Raw genomic sequence first — 27,785 nt, forward strand, 5'->3', positions numbered from 1 at the left:
GGCGGTGAATAAGGTCGCTGAGCCAGGTGACCCCTGACCCATAAGCGTTAGTAGGGTGGAAGCTGCTGAGCTCGGAGTCCAGCGACTCACCGGGACCAGAACGGCGAACCTGCGGCGGCTGGTGACGCGTGCGTCCTGCCTCCTCCTCCCGCCTGTTCCCGGGGGGCGCGTGTTGGTGACGTCGGGGTTATGATGGCCACCGGGAGGCCGGGAAGGTGAAGGTGAGAGAGCGAGCGCGTCGGATGGTGGGGCCCGGCCCAGGCCAGCACGGCGAGTCCTGAGTACCCCGGCGTGGGCCTGTGAGACGCCGGGTTCCCGGGGGCTTAGGATCCGGGCCGGCGGGCGTCCCCACTTTCCGGCCTCGCCGCCGGGCCCTCAGCGGCCCTGACAGGAGGGGGCGGGACGCGGGACTCGGGAGTGGGGTCCCCTAAGGCTTCTTGTCACCCCCGCTTTCTCACCCTTCACCACCACATACCAACCCTGCCCTTTCCCCATTTCTCATCCAGTTCTCTGTATTTGCCTGCACTTATTCAGCGCGAGAGGTGCCTACGTTCATCACCGTAGGCGCCCTGCTCTGACTTCCCCAAATTTGGGCATTTCTTGCTCTCGCACAGTTGTCTCTTGTTTGGCTTCTCAGTGGACGATAAGCCTCCTTGAGGGCAGGGACTGTTTTTTATCCATCTCTAACTCTAGCGCCTAGCACACACACACACACAGGGCAGACAGAAAATGTCGAATAATTAGCTGCTTGGATGCTTGAAGACAGAGCTGCCCATTCCCGTCTGTTTTAACCCTTGATTGCCCTGTTTCTTTAATTCTCTATTTACTCTCTCTCTCTCCTCCCAGACTGTCACCCTTCCCATCCCCAAGGGTCGGGTGAGGCAGCTTCCCATAATTGAAAATAAGTGAGCTTTACAGTCAATGGGAGGTGATATCTCAGTTCCCAGCTTGGCTGCTTAGCTAGCAGCCCATAATCTCTTAAGTATTCCAGGCGTCTCTTTGCACCATGGAATTGAGAATTAAGTAAGATATTTTACAACATCTGGTAGATAGAGGCTTTCAGTAAGTTCCACTTCTCTCTCTCAACTCCACCTTCCTGTCTCTAATCCTCAGTGCCACAGCCCTCAAGCCCAGTCCTTGACCTGGTTCTGCCCCCTCCTGTCACCCCTCTGGATGTGCCTTTACCAGGGTCCCTGCTTCTCACCAGCACACATCTAAACACGTGTTTGCGCACACCCGGGCTTGGCCTCGCACCTGTGTGTTGTGTTTTTCCCCAGGGCACTTCCTCACATACCACCCCAATACCTCAGTGAGTAAGCTTCCCTTGGGGATGAGTTTGTTTGGCTTTTAAACCTGATTAGACTTCTTTGGCATCTTTTTTTTTTTTTTTCCTGCCCTGTTGACATGTCCCTTTTCCTTTCCAATAACTCAGAATTGGTGGAGTCAACACAATCAGTAGCCAACCTCAACCTGAGACAGGACAGAGGAGAACTCAGATTCTTTTCATCTTTTTGACTCCAGCCATGTCCATGATGCCCACCCTGTGAAGGTCTCTCACCATCCATAAAGTAAGTGGGGTGGCTGTGACACCTGGCACGCTGGATCTGGGTGGAGTGGAAAGGGGTGTACTCTGCTGGCCATCCAGCAGCAAGTCTCTTGGATGGGGTCATCTCTGCGCAGAGCTGGAGCATTCCAACCCACGTTGGAAAGAACTGTAGTTCCTTTTACCTTCCATGGAGGATTTCACTGGTTGCCGAGAGAGCCCGTTTAAAGATTGACTGTTCAGAAAGTGACTGGGATCTCTGGGCTCCCAGAAGAATGAGTCTCTATCTCCCTCGTTTGTTCTCTGCTGTGCTGGCTCCTCCCTCCCCCTCTCTGCCCAGCAGAAGTTGGCCCGTTGGCTCCTTATCACAGCTCTTCTAAGTGTCTACTCTGCCCCTTTACCCTGCAAACTCTTTTGTTTCCGTTTCTCAGCTTTTCCTCTGTTCCAGTTGTGCCAGCAGACAATCCGTGGATCCATTTTATTTTCCCTGCTAGGAGCTGCTCTGCATGAAACTGGGTAAAGAGGTGGTGTGGATTCAGGGACTGTGCCTGGGATCCAGACACACCTTGTGGTGAATTTTGCTGTTGCTATCCCTATACCCAAGGCACTTAATCCTCCTTAACTAATAGCCTAGGTTGAGGCAGAGCTTTTCAGTACCTGGGAGTGCTAATAGCTGTTTAATTTTTTTTTTTTTTTTTGGCTGCATTATGTGAGATCTTAGTTCCCTGACCAGGGATTGAACCCATGCCCCCTGCGTTGGGAACATGGAGTCTTAACCACTGGACCGCAAGGGAAGTCCCTAACAGCGTTTAGAATTGGGTTTGGTTCTGGTCTTAGGTTAATATCTGTTAATATTGTGCCCCCAGCACTTTTTTGGGGTGGGAGTGGGAGACTACTAGGATGAATGAGGATTTTCCCAAAGTATGACCCACGGGGTTTTAAAAACTGTGACATAGAAGAAGGGTTTCTGCAGATAGATTTGTGAAATGCTGCGTTAAATACAGTTAAACAGGCCTTCCTTCCCAAAGTCTTTGCTGTGCTCGTGTACTCCAGTGGAGGGGGACTGTAGCATATAGTGTTTTACAGATTGATTCTTCTATGGGATCATTTTTGTCCACTGCAGTTCTGTGGACCACGCTTTGGGAAATGCTGCTGTAAACTCTGAAACCACGACCTCAAGAGCGCTTTGAGGCGGTCACAACAGCTTGAGGTGTGCCACGTAGTGTATAGCTGATACCGGAGCTCAACTCTGGCCCAGCTGTGCTTGGGGGACTGGCTGTGCATGCCTGCTGTGAGCCCTGTGGTGAAGTAGGGGCTGTCAGGGCTTTCCAGAGGAGGAACAGGAACCAGCTGTTTCCCCCAGCTCTAGAAGCATAGGAAGCCAGCAGGTGGAACCCCAAGATAGCTGAGGCCCTATCTTGGCTTGTGTGTGTGTACTTGCAACTGTGGTCCGTTTGTGCACGTATGTATGCCCAGCTTGCTCTTTGGAAGGATTACATCCTGGAATCTGAAAGATTTGTTTAACTCCCTTGGCTCACTGAACTCCAAATAGTAGGAAACAGATACTTAGCCAAAGGCTGCTTTTTAAGAAAAAAGTAAATATATGTATTCCGGGATTGAAAGGGTAGGAAGGTAATCCCCTTTAGGGGCATTCACTATCTCAAACCCTGTCTCTTACAGTTGTAGAGGAGGAAAGTAGAAATGGAAATAGGTTACTGCTGTGTATTAGAGACTGGCTTTCTAGAAGCTCACAGATTAGACAGGGAGAAAGTATGACGAAAAAAAAAAGCCAAAAGTCTGGTAAGGTTGCATGGCCTCCACAGAGATGTCAAGGAAGGCTTCATGGAGGGGGTGACACTAGAGTTGGGTCTAGAAGGACAGGAGGAGTAGACCAAATGGGTGAATAAGGAAAGAGGATTCCAGGCTGAAAGCAACATGTGTAACACGAACATGGAATCTCAGCTCAGGCACGAACAGAGGCAGAGAAAGCAGTTTGGAGGGGTTGGCGGTTCGGGACATGCAGCTGCAGGCTGGGTAATGTGAGAGCAGGGCAGCACCTGGATGGGCTGCACTCGGAGCAGACCAGGTAACCTTGAAGCACTAAGCTTTAACTAGTGTGTATGCTTTTAAATCTTGCATTTACTGAACACTAACGCCTTTGGTGTCATACCCTTTGGACTTGCAAACAATGACCAGAATTTGAAAGCACTTGCTTCTAAAAGCCCAGCTGATCTGAGAACTTGCTGCCTGCAAGCAAGTCACTTCTGGGGCGGGGCACTGCGGAGCCTCACCCCTGAGCTGACCTGTGTCCTCGATCCCCATGGCAGCTGCCGTCGGGCAGCTGTGGGTGTGCTGGTGGAGGAGTTGCCTCTGCCCTCCCCTGAAGGCTGGCTATTCCAGGGGGAGGTCTTGTGATCTTGCTGGTGGAGATTATTACTCTTGTTGTTATATAATATGTAAAACTACCTTTGAGTTCGTGCCATGTCATCTTTAATCTTCTCACGGTCTACGTGATGTCATGCTTGTACATGTGACGAATCCAAGCATCTGAGGTTTAAACAGCCGAGAAATAGTACAGTCACGATTTGAACCCAGCTCTGTCTGATTCCAGAATCTATGTATAATGCTAGCTACATCGTGCCATCCCAGACCCAGTTCTCCTTTCGGTGACTTTCCTCTTCTGCTTACACATATCCCCTGTTTCTCTAAGAGTCTTTCCTGCTGGGCCACAGTAGGCCCGATTTCAGTGTACTCTCCTTTTCTGCTTTGGAGGAGCCAGTGGTATTTTCTTCCTAGTTCCCCTTCTCAGAGCTCTGCTGTCTTTCTTATTTCAGCCTTTGACACGTGGGCTCCATGCTTAGAAAATCTCCCAGCTGTGGTGTATTCCTGGGGAGGAAGGACACACACTCACTTTCCTCTCTCATCTCCCCAGAAATCAGGAACAGCGCAAAATAATTGGTAGGTTTAGGCCAAACCTGTGGGTCCCCATTTCCCTGTGTGTCTCTCTTTCTGCCCACCCTTTGGGATGGTTAGTTCCTAAGGGCCACTTTTCAGTTATTATGCATTTGTTCCAGATGTTCTTTCTGCTTCTCAGGAACTGGTTCAAATGCTTTGGCAGTTTCTCGTGTATGTTCACTTGTGGGCAATGCGCTGTCATTTCCCAGCTAGAGCGAGTGCCGGGTCTGGTGGAGAGCGGCGTGATTAGGGTGGTTGGGTGAGAGGGCCAACAAGAAATTGCTGGGTGTTGAGGAGGGCGGAACCGGGCACACACAGCTGTGCACACTCCCCTCATCCTCAGAAAGGCCTTTTCCCCGTGACTTCCCAGTGTCTGAGGGCTCTACTGAAGAAATGGCACTGTGCGAGCTGGGAACTCTGAGGAACGATCCAGGGATGCCCAGCCACATCTGGGGACCACCTTCTCTGGTCTGTCTCTCTCTTTTGACTTTGAGCAAAGATCTCTAGGGCTTTGGAGTTAAGCCTCACGGCCCCTCGCATGTTATTGCCACGTGAAGAAAAAGAGCCTGCAAAGATGTGTGTGTGATGGAATAAGAGCAGGAGAGCTACCCACACACACAGACTGTGATGATAAGCAGTGTTAATAGTGCCTGTCGCAGAGTGGTGGGGTTGATAAGCAATGTTAATAGTGCCTGTCACAGAGTGGTGGGGTTGTGGATTTTTTTTTTCCTTTAGTTTCCACATTTTCTACAGTGTACACATTTAAAATGAAAGGGAACAGTAAGCGTTCTTAAGTAAATTGTAGAAGTAGACCTCTCTCATTTGAAGATCACCCTTCCTTGCCATCCACTCCTCCACCCCTCCCCAGCAACCAAAAATGAAACCAAACACAAAAAACCTGTTAGGAATTAGGGCCATCAGGACTGGGCAGCAGAGTAGCCAGGGCAGGGTGGTGGGAGGGCCTGACCTTGAGTGTCACTATGCTGTCACTGCTTTCAATGTTCAGCGCTTTTTCTCAGGGGGGTGATGTATAGGAAATAAGTGAGATTTCTGTCACTCTTTTCTGCATAAGGCTAGGAGGAGGGCTTCTCTGTGTGTTACCTTGTGGTTCCCCTCTGTCTCTCTCTGAAATGGGGAGGGCAGGCCTGTCCCTGTTCACCAGGCAGGGAACAGCCAGCGCTAGACCTGAGCTCGGGGCCCTGGGTGCCCACACTGTGTGACATGGAGACAGGCCCAAGTGGTCCCTTCCTACTCTTGAGGTGCTGGTTCTGATCTTCCTGTCCCTGATCTAGTCCTGGAGGGCCCATGTTCAGGATGGACCCTCGAGCTGGTGCCCGTCCCCCTGCTGCACCCCACTGCACGCCAGCAGAACGTCCTGAGCTGGGTGTCCCTGGGTTCGCTCACGTGTCTTCTTTCTCTTGCAGCGCAATGTCCCTGCTCTTCTCTCGATGCAACTCCATCATCACAGTCAAGAAGGATAAGAGACACATGGCTGAAGTGAATGCTTCCCCGCTCAAGCACTTTGTCACCGCCAAGAAGAAGATCAATGGCATTTTTGAGCAGCTGGGGGCCTACATCCAGGAGAGCGCCACTTTCCTTGAAGGTGAGACAGGCAACCCACTCAGCCAGGCCCACTCCTGTCAGCCTCAATATTTAGGTGGCAGGATTTGGGGATGGGGAAGTACAGCATTGCTCTTGAGGAGCTCATGACCAGATGGGTTGTCACCTTCAGTGGTGCTCTGCTCTTGGAATCATGGAATTGGACTCCGGGGAGATCGGGCCAGGAAAACAAGGGACCTATCATTGAAGAATTCTACAAACTCTGTTCCATTTAGTCACGAGGGGTAGGTGAATCGTATCCTCATCTAAGAGACAAGGAGATTGAGGTTTTGAGAGTTGTTTCATACCTTGTAAGTGACACAGCGGCCTTTACCCGGGTGTCTCTGACTCCAAAGCCCAGGTGTTTTCCTTGGCCCAATCTGGCTGCCAGCAGTCCGGGCACTGTCCGGGTGTTGGTTGTTCCTGACCAGGGTGTTCTCTCACTGATATTTTTAGACAACAGGACTATGAATAAGAAACTTGTGTCACCAGTACCTTTTCCTCTAGTTACTAATTTGAGCCCAAACTCTAATCCCTGCTCTGTCAGCAGAGAAGGACTGGTTCCCAGGGCCCCACTAGTTCTGAGCACCAACTCCAGCCAATGGCTTCTCAGACTCCCTCTCTAGAAGGCACACCTTGGCTCTAGGTCCTGGGATTGTCAGTGAAGACCCAGTAGCTGAATCTTATCTGTCCTTGGTTTCCTCATTTGTGAAAGAGGGGCTCAGGTGAGACCAGGGGGTTCCAAATTCTAGTCTGCAGAACCCTAAAAGTTCAATGGGAATGCCCCTGGGACACACTGCTCTCCACTTTCTGCTTTCCACTGGAGCACCTTGGCTTCTGGTTGGGTTACATGTCAGGCTGCTACTTTAGGCTCCCTTTAAAGAAGGGAAATAGTTCCAGTACTATGGTGTAAATGTTTGTCCCTCCATGTTCACATGTTGGAATCCTGAGGCCCGAAGTGTTGGTGTGAGGATGTAGGGCCTTTGGGAGGGGATTATGTCACGAGGGTGGAACCCTCATGAATGAGATTAGTGCTCTTATAAAGGAGACCCCACAAAGCTCCCTCGCCCCCTTCCGCCATGTGAGGATACAACAAGAAATCTGCCACCTGGAAGAGGGCCCTCACCTGACCAGGCTGGCACCCTGATCCGAGACTTCCAGCCACCAGCACTGTGAGCAGTACGTTTCTGTTGTGTCTAAGCCACCCAGTCATGGTATTCTGTTCGAGCAGCCCAAATAGACTAAGCATGGACTCTTTATGCCCTGCCCTCAGCGTGGTGCTTGAAGCAGGAGAGGCGTTCCCGAAGTATTTGTTCCATTTAAAAATTTGAATTTCAGGGTTATAAGATTGGTGGTTGCAATTATTCCAGTTTATTATCGTTTGTTTAGCAATAGTTCTGGTGTGCCTGGCCCTGTGCTTGCAGAGATGGGACAGACCAGGCCCCTGTCCCGCCGGAGCCCAGACTAACCCTATGTGATGCTCTGACTCACTCAGATGGTTCTGTGGACGAACACGTGCTTAATAATGAAGGTGTTTGTGTGATGGCGTCAGGAGTGGGTGTTTTGGTTTCTCTTTTTGTGAAAATACGGAGCCTCTCGTATTGGCGGACTAGAAGGGAAAGCACTGGAGCGATCCTGAGATGTATTTGGGATTGTCCTGGCTAGCGAAGGGGATGGCTACTGCCTTGGGACTCTTCTCTAAAGGGCAGGTAACAAGAGCTTGTTGGCCTACTGCCTGTTTCTTTTAAATGTAGCCACAGGCTTAAGAGCCAGCTTCCTCTGGGGCGCATTCCAAAGGCCGCACCCCGGTGCCCACATAAGAGAAGAATGTTGATGGGTCTGAGTAGCGGGTGACCAGTGGATGTGGGGAGGTCTTGTTGGTTTGCTCACTTCCTTTCGTGGCACCAGCTGCGGGGGAAACTCACTGGGCATCTCTGAAATGTGCTCGCCGTGCTCTGGATGCTGTGGGAGTGCTCTCCGTGCTGGGGCCTATCAGCCCAGTGGTTCACAAGTGCCCTAGTCTGTTTGGGAGGCTGTAACAGAAATACCGTAGACTCGGTGGCTTGTAAACAACAAACATTTATTTCTTACAGTTCGGGAGGCTGGGAAGCCCAAGATCAAGGTATCGGCAGATTTGGTGTCTGGCGAGGACCAGCTTCCCAGACTGCTGTCTTTTCTCTGTATCATCACATGTAACCACACGGCAGGAGGGGCTGACTAGCTCTTTGGGTCTCTTTCGTAAGGGCACTAATCCCAGGCATGGGGTCTCCATCTCTATATACAGTTGACTGTCGAATAACATGAGTTTGAACTGCGCGGATCCACTTATATGTGGATTGTTTTCAATAGCAAATACTGTATAGTAGTACAGAATCCATGGGTGAATCTGTGGATGCAGAACCGTGGATACGGAGGGCTCACTAAATTACATGCTGAGTTTTGACTGTGTGGAGAGTCGGCGCCCTAACCCCCGTGTTGTTCAGGGGTCAGCTGTACCATCGTACCGTCATCACACGGGGGCACGTAAACATTTAGTCCATTGCAGCAAGAGTGTGCTGAGGGGCAAACACCCGTCTGCTGTCCAGCCAGCTCATGACCTTCCTCGCGCAAGTGCTGGAGGGCTGGGGTCAGGATCTTGCTCGGTTGCTTCCATCTGTCATCGTATGTTACCCACCTGCCTGTCAAGGGCCCTGGGAAGAAGCAGTGCAGTGATCCTGGTATCTGTTTGCTTAGTGAGCATTGTGCACCTGCTGCGCGCTGGGTGCTGGGATCGGACAGCTTGGCCTTCGTGTGGTAGGTGGTGCAGACAGGTGAGCTAGGCGGTTACCCTGTGGTGAGATAAGGGCCAAGATGGGAGGAGTACAGGGTGCTGTGGGAGCATAAACAAGGGGACCAGACTCAGGGGCGGTCAGGGCAGGCTAAGTGGGAAAGAGCCAGGCACCCTGAGGCGGTGCATTCGTTCTTCAGAGTGGGGGAGGGGCGTGGGGAAGCACTGAGCAAAGCCCAGAGCAGTGGCAAGTGTGGGGATGTGGTGAGGCAGCATGCGAGGCAGCGGGTGCCCAAGCCCTGGCTGGAGCAGTGAGCGGGTCCAGAGCAGGCAGGGCCTCGTGAAGGTGCACAGGGACCCGGTCCCAATCCCAGCTCTGCCATCTGCTAACTCTGATGCGTACACGCCGTGGATTAAATGAGACCGTATTTGAAAAGTGATCAGGGGCTTCCCTGGTGGCGCGGTGGTTAAGAACCCACCTGCCAATACAGAGGACACAGGTTCGAGCCCTGATCTAGGGAGACCCTGCATACCGCGGAGCAACTAAGCCCCTGAGCCATAACTACTGAGCCCGCGCTCTAGAGCCCACGAGCCACAACTACTGAAGCCCACACGCCTAGAGTTCATGCTCCGCAACAAGAGAAGCCACCGCAATGAGAAGCCCATGCACCACAACAGAGTAGCCCCCGCTCACTGCAACTAGAGAAAGCCCACATGCAGCAACAAAGACCCGACACAGCCAAAAATAAATACATAAAAGTTAAAAAAAAAAAAGAAAAGTAGTCAGAACAGTGTCTGGCATATAGTGAGAACTTGGTAAGTATTTGTTAAGTCAAAAACATATAACTTCATTAGGTACCTGCCCCCATTCTTAGCGATTTTGTGTTTTAATCCATTTAATCCTTTCAGTAGTCACATGCAGTAGGTACTGTTGTCATCTGTGTTTTAAGGGTGAGGAAACTAAGACCAGGAAGGTTCATTTGCCTGGGGTCACAAAGAGCCAGGAAGAGGTGAGAACCAGCACTTCTTGCATTGGGATTCAGGCAGACTTGCTCCCAAGCTGTGTTCTTTGTTTTCTGGCTGCGCGGCCTGCGGGATCTTAGACCTCCCACCAAGGATCGAACCCACACCCCCTGCAGTGGAAGCTTGGAGTCTTAACCACTGGACCGCCAGGGAAGCCCCCCAAGCCGTGTTCTTCACTGCACTGCGGCCCACAGTAGGGAGTAGCAGGGAGCTGTGGTGGTGGACCCTGCCTTCCAGACTTGTGACTGTGGGACTCTGACCGTGGGGTGAGCCATTTTCAATCTCCGCCTCCAGACACCTACAGGAATGCGGAACTGGACCCTGTTACGACAGAAGAACAGGTTCTGGACGTCAGAGGTTACCTGTCCAAAGTGAGGGGCATCAGCGAGGTGCTGGCCCGGCGGCACATGAAAGTGGCTTTTTTTGGCCGGTGAGTCTCAAAGCCCTCATACCTTCTTTCTTCCCAGCAGGGGGCAGGCAGGGAGGCAGACACTTTGTGTGGGATCACAACCTGAGGGCCCCAAGGCAGAGAAGCAGCTGGCATGCTTCAGTGCTCTCCTTCTTATTTATTTTTAACTGTGGGTAAATACACGTAACATAAAATTTACCATCGTAACTATTCTTAAGTGTACGGTTCAGTTTCGTTAAATACATTCACATTGTTGTACAACCATCACCACCATCCATCTCCAGAACTTCTTCCCCTTGGAAAATTGAAACTCTGCCCATTAAGTAACAACTCCCGTTCCCCTCTCCCCACCCCCCTGGCAACCACCATTCTCCTTCCTGTCTCTATGAGTCTGACTACTCGAGGTGCCTCAGGGAACTGGGATCACACAGTATTTGTCTTTTTGTGACTGGCTTCTTTCACTCAGCATAATGTCCTCTAGAATCATCCATGTTGCAGCATTTGTCAGAATACCTTCCTTTTTAAGGCTGAGCAATATTCCATTGTATGTATATACCATATCGTGTTTATCCATTCGTCCATGATGGACACTTGTTGCTTCCACTTTTTGGCTGTTGTGAATAATGCTGCTATGAACGTGGGCGTACACATATCTGTTTGAGACCCTGCTTTCAATTCTTTTGGGAATATACCCAGAGGTGGAATTGCTGGACCATACGATCATTCTGTTTAAAAATTTTTTTTCTTTTTGGCCGCGCTGCACGGCATGCGGGATCTTAGTTCCCCGATCAGGGATTGAACCTGTGCCAACCTGTGCCCCCTGCAGTGGAAGCTCGGAGTCCTAACCACTGGACTGCCAGGGAAATCCCCTGTTTTTAATTTTTTGAGGAACTACCCACCATATTGTTTTCCATAGCGACTGCACCATTTTAATTCCTACCAGCAGTGCACAGGGGTTCCAGTTTTTCCATATCCTCCCAATACTTGTTTTCTGTTTTTTTGATAGTAGCCGTCCTAAAGGGTGTGAGGTGGTATCTCCTGTAGTTTTGATTCGCATTTTCCTAGTGATTAGTGATGTTGAGCAGCTTTTCATGTGTTAGTTGGCCATTTGTATATCTTCCTTGGAGAAATGTCTATTCAAGTCCTTTGCCCACTTTTAAATTGGGTTGTTTGGGGTTTTTTTTTGTGTCGTTTTGGTGTGGGTTTTTTGTTTTTTGTTTTTAAGTTGTAGGGGTTCTGGATTTAATTATCAGACATATGATTTGGAAATATTTTCTCTCATTCTATAGGTCGCCTTTTCACTCTGTTAACTGTCCTGTGACGCACAGAAATGTTTTATTTTGATATAGTCCAATTTATGTATACTTTTTTGCCTATACTTTTGATGTCATATCTAAGAAATTGCCAAACCCAGTGTCATGAGGCTTTTCCCCTATGTTTTCTTCTAAGTGCTTTATATTTTTAGCCCTCAGATATCCTTCTTGTTACACTTTGTGGTCTGGTAGGCACCTCTGGAATGTTTGCTACAGTACCAAGGACTTCTCCAGCTCTCGGTGGGCACTGACTGGGTGGCCTACACAGTGAACTCAGTTCTGACACGCTGCCTGGAGGTGGCGTCAGACCCCCCAGGTTAAGAGCCCGGTCCCTCAAGACGCCCCCGCTTCAGGTGCCATTCGGAAACCTTGGCGTCTGACCCACTGGCTATAGATCAGAGGTTCCCACGACCTCCTCCTCTTAATTTGCTAGAGCGGCTCACAGAGCTCAGGCAAACATTTACTTACATTTACTGGTTAGTATATAAATATGCGATACTGTAAGGGATACAGGTGAAGAGGTACACAGGGTGAGGTCTGGGAGGGTCCTGAGCACAGGAGTTTCTGTCCCTGTGGAACTGAGGTGCACTGCCTTCCACCCTGAAGCTTATCAGTTCAAATTGTTCAAGAGCTTCTGTGGAGCTTAATCCACAGCGCCCTCCTTCCTTTTCCTGGAGGTCAGTGGGTGGGGCTGAAAGTCCCAATCCTCTTATCACTTGGTCTTTCTGGTGACCAGCCCATCCTGAGGCTGCCTGGGGGCCCCACCTGAGTCACCTTACTAGCATAAACAGGTGTGCCCAACAGGGGCTCCTTATGAGTAACTGCAGACACTCCTGCCACTCAGGAAATTCCAAGGGTTTTAGGAGCTCTGTGCCAGGAACTGGGAACAAAGACCGAACATATTTCGTGTTATACCACAGCACCTTTAAAAAAAGTAAAGCCCAGTACAGGAAAAAAAAAAAAAGACACCCAGACGGTTGGGTGCTGTGCGCACAGTGGTAGCCTGAAGAATTGGCACTCTGCCACCCCTGCCCCTAATCACCTCAGGGATGGCCCTCAGACCTCTGGGCTGTCATTTTGCGTCCTCCCCTCAGAGCTGTGGCCCTGGCTTTGGTGAGCTGAAGAGATGAGTCTGCAGAGTAGTGCTGTTTTCAAGACCCAGAATGTCGGAAAGGGGTGTGATGGGCAAGAATGCTACAGTAATCTGCCCTGTAGCAGGCCCTTATCAGCTGGGACTGACAGGTGGGGCTTCATGTTTGGGAGGAGCATGTTGGGAGAAGAGCAGCAAAATTGGCCTTTTGTAGAAAACCAGGGACTTTGGGGTCATTCAGCTGAGGTCACTTAGACTGAGGAAGACACCCTGGGGGTGAGTCAGTGGTTCCAAGTAGAAGAGGAGGAGTGGGTTGTCCCTCGGAGTCAGACAGGTCATCTCCAGAGTGATGCTGAGAGCCTCAAGCTCGCTGGTGGGCTCCCTTGAGTGCAGTGAGTGTCTGCGTGCCAGTGCCACACCAAGGGAGCCCCTCGTAGGCTGGTTTGCCGTGATGAACCGGGAGCACATCACAGACACGGTCACGGTGTTTGTCCAGCATTTTCATAAACACAGAGAGCCCTCTCTGCCTGTCTGGGCACACGCCTCACTGTGGAGGACAAGACTTTGGACTTCCAGGCTGTAACTTCTTAGTGACAGCCTGAGACGCAGATAGTGGTAGCTTCACTGACAGCCGGGATTTCCTCGTAGGACGAGCAACGGGAAGAGCACTGTGATCAATGCCATGCTCTGGGACAAAGTGTTGCCCTCCGGGATCGGCCACACCACCAACTGCTTCCTGCGGGTGGAGGGCACAGATGGCCACGAGGCCTTCCTCCTCACGGAGGGCTCAGAGGAGAAGAGGAGTGTCAAGGTGAGGGGACAGCGCCGGCCCGGCTCTCAGCCCTGGGCGTGCTGGTGGGTTAAATCTGGGCTTAGACCAGCCAGCGCATCCACTGTGCCAGGACCACTGGAAGCTCTAAGGAGAAGGCAGTGCCCTCCACTGCGGTAGTCTGGAAGGCCCTGTCCTAGCCTGGCTGCTTGGGAGTTGCGAGAGCTTCAGGGAGGGTCTGAAAGCTGGAGCGCCTGAAGTCGGGATTCACAGTCCTTGTGAATTGCTGGGCAGGCCTTTTCTCTTTGTGATGAAGAGCATAAGTGCCTTGTTCTTTGGCGTGTTGCCAGAGAGCGATCCCTGCATTTGCTCTGTGATTCTGACACGTCAGCTTGGGGCTTACGTGTTTTCATTTTTCTGAGAGCCAGCTGCATTCTTGGTTGGGGCCAGATGCTCATTTTGGTTCATAAAGAACTAATTAATGCAGGAAACCCTCAGCTTTAGGACAACATCCAAGAAAGAAACTCAAAAGAGGAGTGAAGAATAGTTGGTTCTTATTGACAGCTCCCAGCTCTTGACTTTTTATGTGTGAAATGAAAGAAAAAGGGGTAGCAGATCAGGCAGCAGTCTCAGGCCATCGTGCTGTGGCCACATGGCACTGGAAATCTCCATGCTGGAGGCTCTTCCTCAGCCCTGATCTTTCTTTCCCTTATCCCCCATCAGACTGTGAACCAGCTGGCCCACGCCCTTCACCAGGACGAGCAGCTGCATGCCGGCAGCCTGGTGAGTGTGATGTGGCCCAACTCCAAGTGTCCGCTTCTCAAAGATGACCTTGTGCTAATGGACAGGTAAGAGGGAAGGTGCCTCCCCAGGAGGTCCAAACTGGGAGGGCACCAGGTTTCCATTTCTGGATCATCCAGGCCAGGATCCCCTAGGTCCTGTTGTTGCTCTGCTTAAGTATTGCTTTTCAAACTGGCTCAACCAAATCTTCCTGCCTCTTGGATTTCCTCCAGGGTCTGGTTACTGTATCCCTGGGCAGGTGTCAGGGCCCTGAAGATGTCCCAGTGATGGCCTGTAAAGAGGGATAGGGAGGATGCTCAAAAGTTGGGAAGGTTCTCAGCCTCAGCCCAACATTAGTGTGTTTATTGGGGGCGGGGGGGGGTGGAGCTTGCGGTGGTGAGGTCCATGTTGTATTTTATTTTTCTCAAAGGAACACTTTGCTCCTGCTTTGTGGACAGGCTGTAACTATACCAAGAAGTGGGGTACTAGGGTGCTTGCCAGACTCACATAAATACAGAGCTTCACCTTAATTGTATACCCCCAAAGTAAAATTCAGATCATTACATTTTTATAAAAGTGATAGACGCGTATGGCAAAAACCACATTTTCAGAGTCTGGAAGGATATGAGATGAAAAGTAAAAATCCCTCCAATAAGGGCCAGGCCCAATTTCTCTCCCTTCTGTAGCTTTCTCCTCCTTTGCCTGGCTGCCTCAGGTCTGTTCAGAGCAGGAAGAATGGGGCCCATGGTCTGTGTGTCCGGTGACAGTTTATCCTTCTCGCCTCTAGCCCTGGCATCGATGTCACCACAGAGCTGGACAGCTGGATTGACAAATTTTGCCTGGACGCCGATGTGTTCGTGCTGGTGGCCAACTCAGAGTCCACCCTGATGCAGACGGTAACCCCTCCTCCGCCTTTTCCCACACTCCGAGGACCCAGCTGAGTGGGCAGGCTGGCAGGGCCTCGGCTGGCACAGCTCCTCCCCCACTGAGGTCTTCCCCCCCATCCAGGAAAAGCAGTTCTTCCACAAGGTGAGCGAGCGCTTGTCCCGCCCTAACATCTTCATCCTGAACAACCGCTGGGACGCGTCCGCCTCGGAGCCTGAGTACATGGAGGAGGTGGGTGCCTCTTTACCCAGCAGTTTGGGGAATGCTACCCCATGTGTCTACCCAGACCCTCTTTATGCTCTCCCAGGCCACATCCCTGAATGAATTTCAGCACCAAAGAAGTCCCGGGTGTTCCTTGGGGTCACTGATGGCTTTAAAAATACCCCTTCGTGGGAGTTCCCTGGCGGTCCAGTGGTTAGGACTTAGTGCTTTCACTGCTGAGGCCCCAGGTTCAATCCCTGGTCAGGAAACTAAGATCCCACAAGCCGTGCAGTGTGGCAAAAACAAAACCAAACAAAAACAAACTGAAAAAACAAAAACAACTCTTTGGGACTTTCCTGGAGGTCCAGTGGTTAAGAATCCGTGCTTCCAGGGGCTTCCCCAGTGGCGCAGTGGTTGAGAGTCCGCCTGCTGATGCAGGGGACACGGGTTCGTGCCCGAGTCCGGGAAGATCCCACATGCCGCAGAGCGGCTGGGCCCATGAGCCATGGCCGCTGAGCCTGTACGTCCGGAGCCTGTGCTCCGCAACGGGAGAGGTCACAAAAGTGAGAGGCCCGTGTACCGCAAAAAAAAAAAAAGAAAAAAAAGAATCCGTGCTTCCACTGCAGGGAGCACGGGTTCAATCCCTGGTCCGGGAACTAAGATCCTGCCTGCCGCGTGGTGCGGCAAAAAAACCCAGCAGCAACAAAACGCAAACCCTTCACTTCTCCCATTCGCTTTCCCGGACCCCTCTACTCTTCAAAAGGTTTTCTTCCAGGTCTGAGAAGCATCCCTACCACGTTAGCTGCTGCACCCTTGCTTGCTCTCTTTATTTAGTTCATAAAGAATTAATCATTATAAAACAGGCTTAGCTTTAGAAAGACATCCAGGAAAGAAATTTAAAAAAGGAGTGAAGAATAATTGGTTCTTACCAACAGCTCAGAATGCTTTACTTTTTATGCGTGAAATGAAAGAAAAAGGAGTAACAGACAGGTGATACGGGGTGATGATAAAGCACGTAGTCAGCAGGCTGACGCTGGGCAGTGTGACCGGTAAATTCCCTAACCCCTCCAGTAAATCCTCACCTGTGAGTTGGATATAATAGAGTTGTTGAGAGGTTGAAATCTGTTAACTTTGAGAAAAGACCTGGCACGTGGCAGGTGTCCACAAGAGGCTGTCATCACTTTTAAGTTCTAGCAGTAGAACCCTAGGGCTTCAGAGCTAGGAGGGATTTTGGGGTGCGGCCACTCATGTAATAAACGAGGCCCAGGGTAGACTCAGCTTGTCAGTACAGAGTCCAGTTGTAGGTTTCTTGACCAATTCCCCCCCATCCAGGTTCCTTACCTTCTGGGGCGCCAAAGTGAGACACTCTGTAGGCTCTAACAAGGCAATTTGGGGCACATGTAAGCATTTCAGCTTGTTGATGCACCAGCTGTCTTTGGCAGGCTGTACCCGAGGGAACCCCTGTGACGTGGGTTCTGGGAAGCCTGGTGGCTGGAGAACAGATGGTGGGAGATGGTCGCTGCATGTGTGTTTGTACCTTTTGAATCCTGAGCTGTGTTAACAGATCATCTGTGTTTTAGAAAAGAAGCAGTTGGGGGCCGCGGGCTCCATCAGGAGGGGCCCACCCGCACCCTGCCTGCTCACGTAACGCCCGTCTGCTTGGGCTCCAGGTACGGCGGCAGCACATGGAGCGCTGTACCAGCTTCCTGGTGGACGAGCTGGGCGTGGTGGATCGAGGCCAGGCTGGAGACCGCATCTTCTTTGTGTCTGCCAAGGAGGTGCTCAACGCCAGGATCCAGAAGGCCCAGGGCATGCCCGAAGGAGGTGACGATGGAACCAGCTTCTTGCTTTTCCCGAACATTTGAGTCTTTAGGTCTCATACTAAGTCAGCCAGTAGAAACAGTTCTGAGAACGAGGTGGTGAGAAGAGCCCTGAGTGAGAAGCTCTGGGCTGCGAGTTATTTCTTGACTAATGTGGTGCAATTCTCCTAGGGGGCGCTCTTGCAGAAGGCTTTCAAGTGAGGATGTTTGAGTTTCAGAATTTTGAGAGGAGATTTGAGGTGAGCACAAGCCTTTGATCCTGGTGTCTGGCGATTCTGTGCCTCCCCGGCTCTTTCCAGCCTGTCCCTGGCAGTGGATGCTAGAGCCCGGCCCTTGGCCGGTGGCCTCTGCCCCCCTCTGTGCCTCTTGTGTGTTCCAGGAGTGCATCTCCCAGTCGGCTGTGAAGACCAAGTTTGAGCAGCACACGGTCCGGGCCAAGCAGATCGCGGAGGCTGTTCGCCTCATCATGGACTCGCTGCACATTGCGGCTCAGGAGCAGCGGTAAGAGCCCCGGAGGTGACAGGAGGGAGCGTGGCAGTGACCGCCTCACCGCGGCCTGGACCCGGCCCAGGGCCAGAGCCCGGCCGCCAGATCGGAGTCTCAGGGTTCCCTCCAGGCCCCGTTCGAGCCACGAGGAGCAGCCTGGTGAGGAGGCCGTGGGGCGTCTGTCCGTCCCACCTGGCCTGTGCAGCGAGGCTCCCCACAAGCCCGCGTTGGCGGCCTTGGGCCAGTGCTGCGCCGAGCACAGCAGCCGTTCTCAGAGCCTGAAGCAGGACATACTTCTTAAAAATACCCTTTTTTGGAGAAATTAAAATATAGGAAAGTACAGAGAATAGCATACCGTGCTTCCATTGCACAGAATTGACAAGATTTGCTATATTTTTAATTTAAAATAAAAGACAGCAGAAACTAACACAACATTGTATAGCAATTATACTCCAATAAAGATGTTAAAAAAAGAAAACACAACAACAACACAAAAAAATGTTGAATACCCTTTGATTCTTCAGCCCCTGTCCCAGTGTCCCTCTGCCCACTCCTCAGAGGCAACTGCAGTCGTGAATTTGGTGTGTAGTCCTGTCATTCATTGAGCAGTACTTTTTATGTAAGTTCTGAAGAATACATAGTGTTGCTCTGCAAGTGCTTTAGATGTGCAGGCACGGGATCGTGCTGCACCTGGCTTCTCTTTCCACTCAGCGTCGTTTTTACCCTCTGTCCTTGTTGATACCTGTAGATGGAGTTCAGGACTGTTAGCTGCTGTAGAGTAGTCCATCGTGAATGTGCCTCGTTTTCCCGTAGATTGAGTTTTAGATTTCATTATTTTGCTATTGCAAACCCTGCTGCAGTGGATGCCAGTCTGTGTGTCCACTTGTGCACATCTGCAAGAGTCTAGCATTAATTCCTGGAGGTGGAAGGTTTCCTCTTAGGGTATATGCATTTCAGTTTTACCCAGTTTTACTTGTGGCTTTCTGAAACATCTGAACCCGTCCAAGGTCCCACCAGCAGTGTATGCTGGGACTCCCATTTCCCTGACCCCATCAGTAATTCAGACTTGGTGAATTTGGCCAGGCTTCTGGGTAGCGTAGTTCCTCTTTTTTCTTTTTCTTGATTATCCTAGTGATTTTTTTCTATATTAATTGGCAGAACTTGTTCTAAAGCCCCTGAAAGCACCCTCCCCTGTCGGTCACCACCACATCTTCCAAATTTGGAAAACTTGAGTGAGTTGTCGGCGCCATCTCTCCCTCATACCTGGGAAGGGGAAGAGCAGGCGTCCGGGGATGTGCGTGGAACTGCCAGGATCACTGCTGGGGCCCACACAGGCTTCCCCGCGTCACCTCTTGCTTCTCTGCTTAGTCGTGTGGGGACCTGCGTCGCGTAACCAGAGCTCTTTCTTTCAGGGTTTACTGCCTGGAAATGCGTGAAGAGCGGCAGGAGCGGCTGCGATTTATTGACAAGCAGCTGGAGCTCTTGGCGCAAGACTACAAACTGCGAATTAAGCAGATTACGGAGGAAGTTGAGAGGCAGGTGAGAGGTGGGAGAGGAAGCACACTGGGGAGATGTGGACTACGAGTAGAGGCTGGGGAGTAGAAAAGTGAAAACACAGACGTCCTATTCCTTGGGGGCTCCTCAGCCTTCCAGGAGGAAGTCGTGGCCCTGATTCAAGAACGTGGCGCCTCCCTGGGTTTGCTCTTCCATCGTGTGACCCTGGGCAAGTCCCCCCTCCTCTGGGCCTTCTCCTCCATATCTTACAGGAGTGTTTGGTCAGCCAGTCTCTCATATCCCCTCTACCTCAAAAACTTTTAATTCCGTAGATCAGCTGAGGACACTGCATGGGTGAGGGGAAAGATATCCAGTGTGCTAGAGTCTGTTAGACTCTCTCCTGGTGCTGCGGAATTGAACCACGTTCCTCCTTGACGCTTACCAGCACGCTGCTTCTGCTGTAGGTGTCCACCGCGATGGCTGAGGAGATCCGACGCCTCTCTGTGCTGGTGGACGAGTACCAGATGGACTTCCACCCTTCCCCAGTGGTCCTCAAGGTTTATAAGAATGTGAGTCATTAAGTGGTAGGTGCTCTGGGCAGGGGCTCCCCTTATTCCCTGTTGGTTACTGGAAGGGATCACCAAGCAGACGACGATTCAGCTCTGCTGCTCTGAGTCAGGGCCCCTCAGCCGGGGACACGAGCCCCGGGCTCCCATGCGGCCTGCCTGCCGCTGTTGCCTAGTGGGCCTGGGCTGACCAGCCTCGGATTTCCCTGTCCCTGGGCTCCCCAAAGGGAACCTCTGGCAGAGGGCGCCGCTTCCCTTCACCTCTCTTCTGGCTGCAGGAGCTGCACCGCCATATAGAGGAAGGACTGGGCCGAAATATGTCAGACCGCTGCTCCACGGCCATCACCAGCTCCCTGCAGACCATGCAGCAGGAGATGATAGGTCAGTGCTGCGGGGGCCTTGGGACCTGGTCCCTGGGCTGCCCAGAAATCAGTTTCAGGCCAGTCTACAGAAGTAACGGCCTTTCCTTGTCTGTCACCTTTTATGATGAGTCAGCTCCATACCTTGGGGTTCTGGGCATGTGTCGTGAGTTCATTCCACACATAGACGTGGGGGGTCGGTTGGGGGGGGGGCGCGTCCTTTTTTTATTTTTTAAATAAGTTTATTTATTTTTGGCTGCGTTGGGTCTTTGTTGCTGCACGCGGGCTTTCTCTAGTTGTGGCGAGCGGGGGCCACTCCTCGCTGTGGTACGTGTGCTCCTCATTGCAGTGGCTTCTCCCGCTGTGGAGCACGGGCTCTAGGCATGCGGGCTTCAGTAGTTGTGGCATGTGGGCTCAGTAGTTGTGGCTCGCGGGCTCTAGAGTGCAGGCTCAGCAGTTGTGGCGCATGGGCTTAGCTGCTCCATGGCACGTGGGATCTTCCCAGAGCAGGGCTCGAACCAGTGTCCCCTGCATTGGCAGGCGGATTCTTAACCACTGTGCCACCAGGGAGGTCCCCGTGGGGGTGTGTTGTGTTACCACCTGGAACTAGCAGAGGCTGAGAGCTCGGCCTGCTCCTTAAATCCGCACGTTAGCTGGTGTGGAGCCTGCATCCCCTCGCCCACTGGCCCGCTCTTCCGGGCCTGGTTTCTGGGCCTCACCGTCAGCACCCTGGGCCACAGCGAGTGTTCTGAGGCTCCGCCCTGGCGTGGCACAGGGCTGAGCTGCTGTGCTTTCTCCACATTTCTGTTCCTGACAGACGGCTTGAAACCCCTCCTTCCTGTGTCTATGCGGAGTCAGATAGACTTGCTGGTCCCTCGGCAGTGCTTCTCCCTCAGCTACGACCTGAACTGTGACAAGCTGTGTGCCGACTTTCAGGAGGACATCGAGTTTCATTTTTCTCTCGGGTGGACCATGCTGGTGAACAGGTTCCTGGGCCCCAAGAACAGCCGCCGGGCCTTGATGGGCTACAACGACCAGGCAAGCGAAGTCCCGCACCCTCGGGCATCAAGGGAGGTCAGTCAGCACCCCAGGCACACAAACTGTTCTGAAAGGGGTGCCCTGAGGTCACAGCCGTGGCATGTGGGCCACCACCACGGTCAGGTTTTTGCCACAAATCAACCTAGCTTCATCCTAAGCACTAATATTTGTGAAATTACAAATGCAAGCTGCATTTTTTTTCTATTACACGTTAAAGTGAGCATGTAACTATTAAATATAGATGACCTATCTGTCCACATACCACCATTTTCATGTTTGGATGTTGAACCCCCCATCTCTGTACCATTGGCGTTACTGCCCGGACTGCTCTCGGGCCACGTCCCGCACCTGGGGACCTGTGCTGAAGCGTTCCAGGGCGGCCACTGCTCCCGTTCTGTGGTACCCCACGGTGCTCACCTTTGGGCCGGCAGGTCTGTTAGGAGCTTAAATTCTCTACTACATGTGAAGCTCATTTTCCCTTTTGGGAAATTGAAGAGCCACTCCCCGTGCCCCTGTTCTCGACCCTAGAATGAGAGACTGGCCGGTATCTTCTTAGCCCCTCCTCGTTTCTCTCTGCAGGTGCAGCGGCCCATGCCCCTGACCCCAGCCAACCCCAGCATGCCCCCACTGCCCCAGGGCTCCCTCACCCAGGAGGAGCTCATGGTTTCCATGGTCACTGGCCTGGCCTCCCTGACCTCTAGGACCTCCATGGGCATTCTCGTCGTTGGAGGAGTGGTCAGTGACAAGCCCTGCTCGGGAAGGGGGGTGGCAGGTGTGTGGGGACCGAGAGGCACAGTCTGGTGGGTGTCCCCGCATCGGCCCTGCACTTCACATCCGTGATGACTTTTTACTGTGATCTCAGGAGCCGTGTAGCCTTAGCCCTTTAATATACATTTATTGACTTATTTAAGTCTCACTCAACTAACATGACATTTAGGTTCCCGTTTTACAGAAGAACATCTGCAGTTGGCTTGCCAAGTACACACAGCTAGGATTTGAACTCTGGCCCCATCTGACTCCAGGACCATATTCTTTCCCCTGTAGGGCCAGTAGGGTAGGGAAGTGACCTGAGAAATTGACAGACCTGGGTTCTAGAGAGGTGGGTATGACCAGGAGTTTCTCACTGGTAGGTGAGTAAACCGAGAGCAAAACTTGCAAGGGCTTGAGACAGAAAGAGGCCAGGCTGGGCCTTGAACCCTTGTCTCTCCAGCTGCAGTTTTATTGCCCTTTCTTTCTGCCCCAAGGCCTGAGATCACAGGCTGCCTTCTTGATTACTGGGGTACTCCCATGTCTTGACCCAAGACACTGCAGCTAGAGTTATTTATGCCTTGAATTTTCTTGATGATGTGGGAAAGTGCTCTTTGTCATGGTCATTTGAGTTGTGGAGTGGTGGCAGAACGTAACTGTAACAAAACTGCCAGGAATTCCATTCTCAGCTTGTAAGACTAGGACGGGCTGGAGCTGAGGCCCCCTCCCTCCTGGCCTGTAGACGGTACATGCTCTGGTTTTTTTTTCACAGATGGTGACCTGGCAGAGGGTCATGATCTGAGAAGCTGACACTTGACGGTTATGTAACCCTTTTTACAGTCAGTGTCTCATTTTACCCAAACAACCCTGAGAATTGGGTGGGGGCCGTTATTCCTATTTTGGGAGGAAACAGGTGTAAACAAACTTGCCTGAGGTCACGCAGCCAAGGAAGAGCTTCACACTAGAGCCTTGATTTCTGGCTCCAAGTCCAGTGCTCTTTGACTGTAACTACACTGCCTCCAACCAAAGTGTTACAAACCAGACCAAAAGAAGCCATCTACTGAGGACCGATGTGCAGAATTCTGCTTGTCAGTGTCACCAGAATGGAAGGTCCCTTCAGAGTACTCCAACGTTTTATCTTTAAGATTTTTCTGTGCCTGGATCTGTGCTTCTGGTGCTCACAGCCACAGAGGTGGACTTTGCACAAGTCATGTTGTGTGGCCCACACTAAGTTTCCCTCGTCTCCAAACTAGACAAGGTCCCTGCCCTTCTGGCCTCAGTGAGACCAAGGAAGACATTGAAAGGAGTGTTCTGAGTAGAAGCACAGAGGCTCTTTGAGGCTCTTGGGAAAGTCCTGGCTGAGAGGATGGGCGGTGGGATGGCAGAGGGACTGTGCCAGCTGACCACTGTGCCTCTGCAGGTGTGGAAGGCTGTGGGCTGGCGACTCATCGCCCTCTCCCTTGGCCTCTATGGACTCTTGTACGTCTACGAGCGTCTGACCTGGACCGCCAAGGCCAAGGAGAGGGCCTTCAAGCGCCAGTTTGTAGAGTACGCCAGCGAGAAGCTGCAGCTCATCATCAGCTATACCGGCTCCAATTGCAGCCACCAAGTCCAGCAGTGAGTGGGCCCGTCAGCCCCGAGGGGCCAGTGCCGGCTCCCGTGGTTCAGGACTGCCCTCTAGGTTTCCTCCTAACCTGGCCTGGAAACCACTGGGCCCTGAGCGCTGTCTGACTCTGGCCTTCAGCTGTGCAGCGCCAGCGTGGAGGCTGGGGATGGGGGAGGGGTCTCCAGGGACACCTTACGTCCTGGGTTGGGACCAAGTAGGCCTCTGGTCTCCCAAGGAAGGAAGACATGGGAAGACGAGGGGTGTTACCTGTAGCCATCTTTTAAAGGTTACCTCGAAGGGCTTGGGTTGTGGGCGTAGCTTTGATGTTCTGAGCCACAGCCCATTCTTCATGGCGTATCTTAGGGCAGGTGGGAATGGATGGCTTGATCTGGGTGGTGGTCAGGAAGGTGCTGGCTGCCTGCCTTTTATTGTTATGTGGCAGGCCCTCTGCTAGGCATTTTGCACCTAACTCTTCATTTTCTTCCCGAGCCCTTTGAGGTAGACGTTTTTACTGGCACCTTGTTTTTCAAAATGAGGAAATTGAGATGTGAAGAGGAGTCATGTGTGTCCTGCACTCGGCTGATTAGCAGTGGGGCCGGGGTCTGCATCCTGGTCTGTTGTGCCCAAGCCGGGCACCTTGCTCTGTGCTCCGGGTTCTTGCTCTGTGCTGACGCTAGTGCGTGTGGTGGCTGTGTTGTCCGCGGCCTCAGCAGCGGGCGGGGACGATTCTGACAGACCAGGACAGGCGCAGGGGACAGATGGGCTGGCTGCTTCACCACCGACGTGGCCTGCTTGATCCTGACTCTCCCCCCTCAGGGAACTGTCTGGGACCTTTGCTCATCTGTGCCAGCAAGTTGATGTCACCCGGGAGAACCTGGAGCAGGAAATTGCCGCCATGAACAAGAAAATTGAGGTTCTTGATTCACTGCAGAGCAAAGCCAAGCTGCTCAGGTGAGGTTGGCCATGTGGCAGCAGAGGAGGTCTGGTCCCTGGGGTTATGGCTCACAGGCACGTCCTTAACCGCGGTGTCTCAGGCACTTGACACGTGCTGTCCCATCTTCAGCGTCCCTTTAGGGACGTATCTTCACCTTCACTTTATAAAATGGAAGATCGAGGCCTAGAGAGGTTAAGTAACTTATCTGGGATCCCACAGTAAGCGGTCAAGCCAGGAGGAGAAGAATCCAGGCGTGCTAGGCTCCAGCACTCTCTGACACTCCACACGTTGATTGTCCTTTACCGTCGGCGGGAACAGTGGGCTACACCCGGCCCCCACTTTCTGCCATTTCACGGTGTGGCACAGCAGCTTCCGTGTCCACAGGGGAGCCGGCCAGGTAGCTGGTGACCGGCAGAACCCGGAGCAGGGCCCAGGTCTGCGTAGGGTCTCTGTTGAAAGTCAGAGCTTCCAGCAGCAGGTTGCTGGGGAGAGGATGGGTCTCAGGAGTCAGGAGTCCTGGCTTCTGGTCCTGGCACCCCCATTTGGGCAAATCGCTGAGCTTTCCTATGTCTCGTTGCTTTCACCTGTGCAGTGAAGTCAGGTTTCATGACACAGTCACAGAACTGAGTGTGCGAGCGCTCTGCAGAAGCCCTCGGCCCACTCAGGCCGGGGTAACGTCAGCACACGGGGACTCTGTTCTTCCTGCCCCCGCCCTGACGTCAGCACAGAGGGGAGCTGCATCAGAGGGCATTGGTGGGCCTTGCCCTCCACGCCCACTGCCCTGGGACAGCTGTGTTCTAGAGACACGCTGCTCATCCCCGGGGAAGTCTCGCGCGGCGTGTGGCTTCGGGGTGGCGGTGTCTCTGCTGCTCGTCACCTGCAGCGACAGGGTGAACCTGAAAAGGGCTGCGTGTGAGCAGCCCAGCCTCCTGCTGACAGGCAGGAAGACTGTTCTCAACAGTCCAGGGACTTACACGTGGTCCCGGCATGAAGCAAACACAGGGCTTGAGGGTCAGAAAAACCTGCTTTTATTTCCACCACTGGTTGGTCGCGTGACCGTAGGAAGTTATCGAACCTCTCTGGGCCTCATTTTCCTCGTCGGTGAAGTGGAGGTTATTGGAGGGAGAATGCGTGAATGAGTCTGTCTGTACAAGCCAGGTGTCCGGTAGAGCAGCACTTGGCCTTAGCACGTAGTGCTCTCGTTATCAGCTGTTACTGCTACAAGGTAACCGTTTCTCTGCAGGAATAAAGCTGGTTGGTTGGACAGCGAACTCAACATGTTCACGCACCAGTACCTGCAGCCCAGCAGATAGTGGGCAGCCCGGAGCCGGAGCCTGCGTAGGGAGGGGCAGCGCTGCCAGCCGAGAGGGGCCTCCCACCAGGGCCACGTGCAGCTCCTGTCCGTTGCCGCCACCGTGAGAATGAAAGCACCCACTGTCTCCCACCGTTTTGAGCCCTGAGATGCTAGTTATCTTCCCCCTCCTTTGCCTGCTGTTGCAGGAAGATATTCCAGCTCATACCCCTAAAGGAGACTTGTTTTTTTCAATGATGACTCTGGACAGCGTGATACTGAGGAGTTAAGTCGAGTCTTTTCTCGGTTTTGTCAGGCTCTGTTGATTGAGAATCGTCTGATTGCTTGATGAGGTCTTGGGATCAGCCAGCATTGCAGAAGACCTGGTTGGGCCTTTAAGGATATCAGGCAGACACCCCCTCCTCCAGCCAACGCTAACACTGACCCACGCGCACCTGCCTACCACGCACCCCAGCGCACCCACAGAGAAAGGCCACCTTAGGGGGTGGTTGCATTTTCTTCCCGGATTGCGCTGGGAACAGTTCCAGGAAGGCCAAGGCCGTCCCAGGATGGTTGTGGCTTGCGTGTCAGTTTGGTCCTTCGGCTTTCGTACCTCATCCCATCTGCAGAGCCTTCCAGACCAGCCCTTCAGTCTTGGTGGCGGGGCTGAGAGTGCAGAGGTAGCTGGAACGCTGAGTGGCGTGTGTGGAGGGCGTGTTCCAGTGCCCCTGCTGTCACAGGCGGCCGGGGCCGTGATGGGGGGAGACTTGCCTCCTTCTCCTCATTCTGTCCCTTGTTCTGGTTTCGGTCCTTAGCCTATCAGTCTGGTTTCTTATTTATGAAAGATAGGTTGGTGCGGATAGTTAAAGGATGTAGTAGAAGGAAAGATGGCGGAAGGAGGGAAACTTGGCGGCAGGCTGAGAGGAGTGGGCCCCTCCCAGGACAGCTAGAGAATCTGGAGTTGATGCCGAACAGGACCTTGCATTTGACCTCGCTCTGTGAGGGGTTCGTGGGGTCTGAGAGCCCACTCTACTAGCTTGATGGTCTATAAGAGACATGTTCCCACCCCTCACCCCACCTCGGCCCAAGCTGCCCTTGGCCACCAGACCTCTGGATGAAGTCTCCTGTGCCAGCGATGTTGCACGTGGCCAAGAGACAGTGCGGGGAGCCCAGCACCCAGCCTCCCACCCTCCCTGATCCCAGAGCCTCCAGGTGACACATGGGGCCTCGTGTTGATTTTGAGAAGTGTTTCCTGTTGTTGAGTTTGGGGATTGTTACCGGTCACAGTCGGGGCAGGTTCCTGTCTCCAGGGTGTTAACTGTCTGGGGCAAACAGCCTTCAGGTGACAGCCTTTGCAGGGCAGGTCAGAGAACTTCCTAGAAGCCAGCAGCACGTCTCTCCCAGAAAGAGGCTCAGGCAGAGAGGTGGGGCTTGTCCTGCTCTCTTGAATCCACCCGCCCTCCGACTTTGGGGAAATGACTTGGTGGCCTCTGCTCACTGGCGGGTGGCATGCAGGTGGCGAGCTCTCCAGGTGCCCGCTTGTCCTTCAAACCCTCAGTCTACCCTGGTGCGTGGAACAAAGCGATGGACTTGGCCGAGGCCGCCGTGCGGCGGGAGGACGCTCTGAGCTTTTTGCCAGCCTGGATGGTGGTTACCTCCCAGTGTGTCTGGAGAAATCAGTGTCACACAATTCCAATGAATCTTGTGCTTTTGGGTGGGGGGTGGTTATTTAGAATAACTAAACATGAATTTTTTTTGAATGTAGCCTCTGGGCAGTGAATGAGATTTTGAGCTTCTTATACAATAAGTAAAATTGAAATTACACCACTGAGGGCGCGACTCTGAAAGAACTGTGGCAAAAAGCACTTTAATTTAATGCTGCTGACTTCGTTCTCTGTTTTTATGTTCATCTGCTGGAGTTCAGGATGTGCTTGACATGGTGGGTTTTTTCTCTGATGTAATTTAAGGTGATATATTTGCCTGAATTATTCCTGTATCATTGCTGATAATATTGAACACTAGAATAAAACCTAGTTGGAAACCGTTTGTGTTTTGTGCGTCTCCTCGGCTTACTGTTCTATGCAAACTCTCTTTGACGTGACGGAGTCTG

At 52.4% G+C, this 27,785-nt stretch overlaps 1 protein-coding gene across 3 annotated transcripts; it reads left to right on the forward strand.

Moving 5' to 3' along the window:
- MFN2 (mitofusin 2) lies at positions 1–27,721 on the forward strand. 3 transcript variants are annotated; one of them, XM_032634697.1, is made up of 19 exons: positions 1–221; positions 1,433–1,568; positions 5,923–6,101; positions 10,182–10,317; positions 13,348–13,510; positions 14,192–14,316; positions 15,036–15,144; positions 15,257–15,364; positions 17,005–17,158; positions 17,326–17,393; positions 17,534–17,655; positions 19,053–19,179; positions 19,599–19,703; positions 19,979–20,081; positions 20,877–21,097; positions 21,677–21,832; positions 23,265–23,461; positions 24,267–24,401; positions 25,628–27,721. In XM_032634697.1, exons 3-19 carry the CDS (start codon positions 5,927–5,929, stop codon positions 25,695–25,697), a joined length of 2,274 nt encoding a protein of 757 aa, XP_032490588.1. In that variant the 5' UTR covers positions 1–221; positions 1,433–1,568; positions 5,923–5,926; the 3' UTR covers positions 25,698–27,721. The 3 variants fall into 3 exon arrangements, with proteins under 3 accessions (XP_032490588.1, XP_032490583.1, XP_032490596.1); XM_032634692.1 differs by having other exon boundaries at positions 34–221; positions 20,877–21,133; XM_032634705.1 differs by lacking the exon at positions 21,677–21,832 and having other exon boundaries at positions 34–221.
- Positions 27,722–27,785: the final 64 nt, after the last annotated feature.

The sequence above is a fragment of the Phocoena sinus genome, chromosome 1, assembly GCF_008692025.1.
Source record: "Phocoena sinus isolate mPhoSin1 chromosome 1, mPhoSin1.pri, whole genome shotgun sequence".
Lineage (NCBI taxonomy): Eukaryota > Metazoa > Chordata > Mammalia > Artiodactyla > Phocoenidae > Phocoena > Phocoena sinus.

Coding starts and splice junctions, on each gene's coding strand:
- MFN2 (XM_032634692.1), top strand. CDS start 5,927: ATGTCCCTGCTCTTCTCTCGATGCAACTCCATCATCACAGTCAAGAAG. Junction 17,656..19,052: donor ATTGCGGCTCAGGAGCAGCG/GTAAGAGCCCCG, acceptor TCTTTCTTTCAG/GGTTTACTGCCTGGAAATGC. Junction 21,833..23,264: donor TTCTCGTCGTTGGAGGAGTG/GTCAGTGACAAG, acceptor GTGCCTCTGCAG/GTGTGGAAGGCTGTGGGCTG.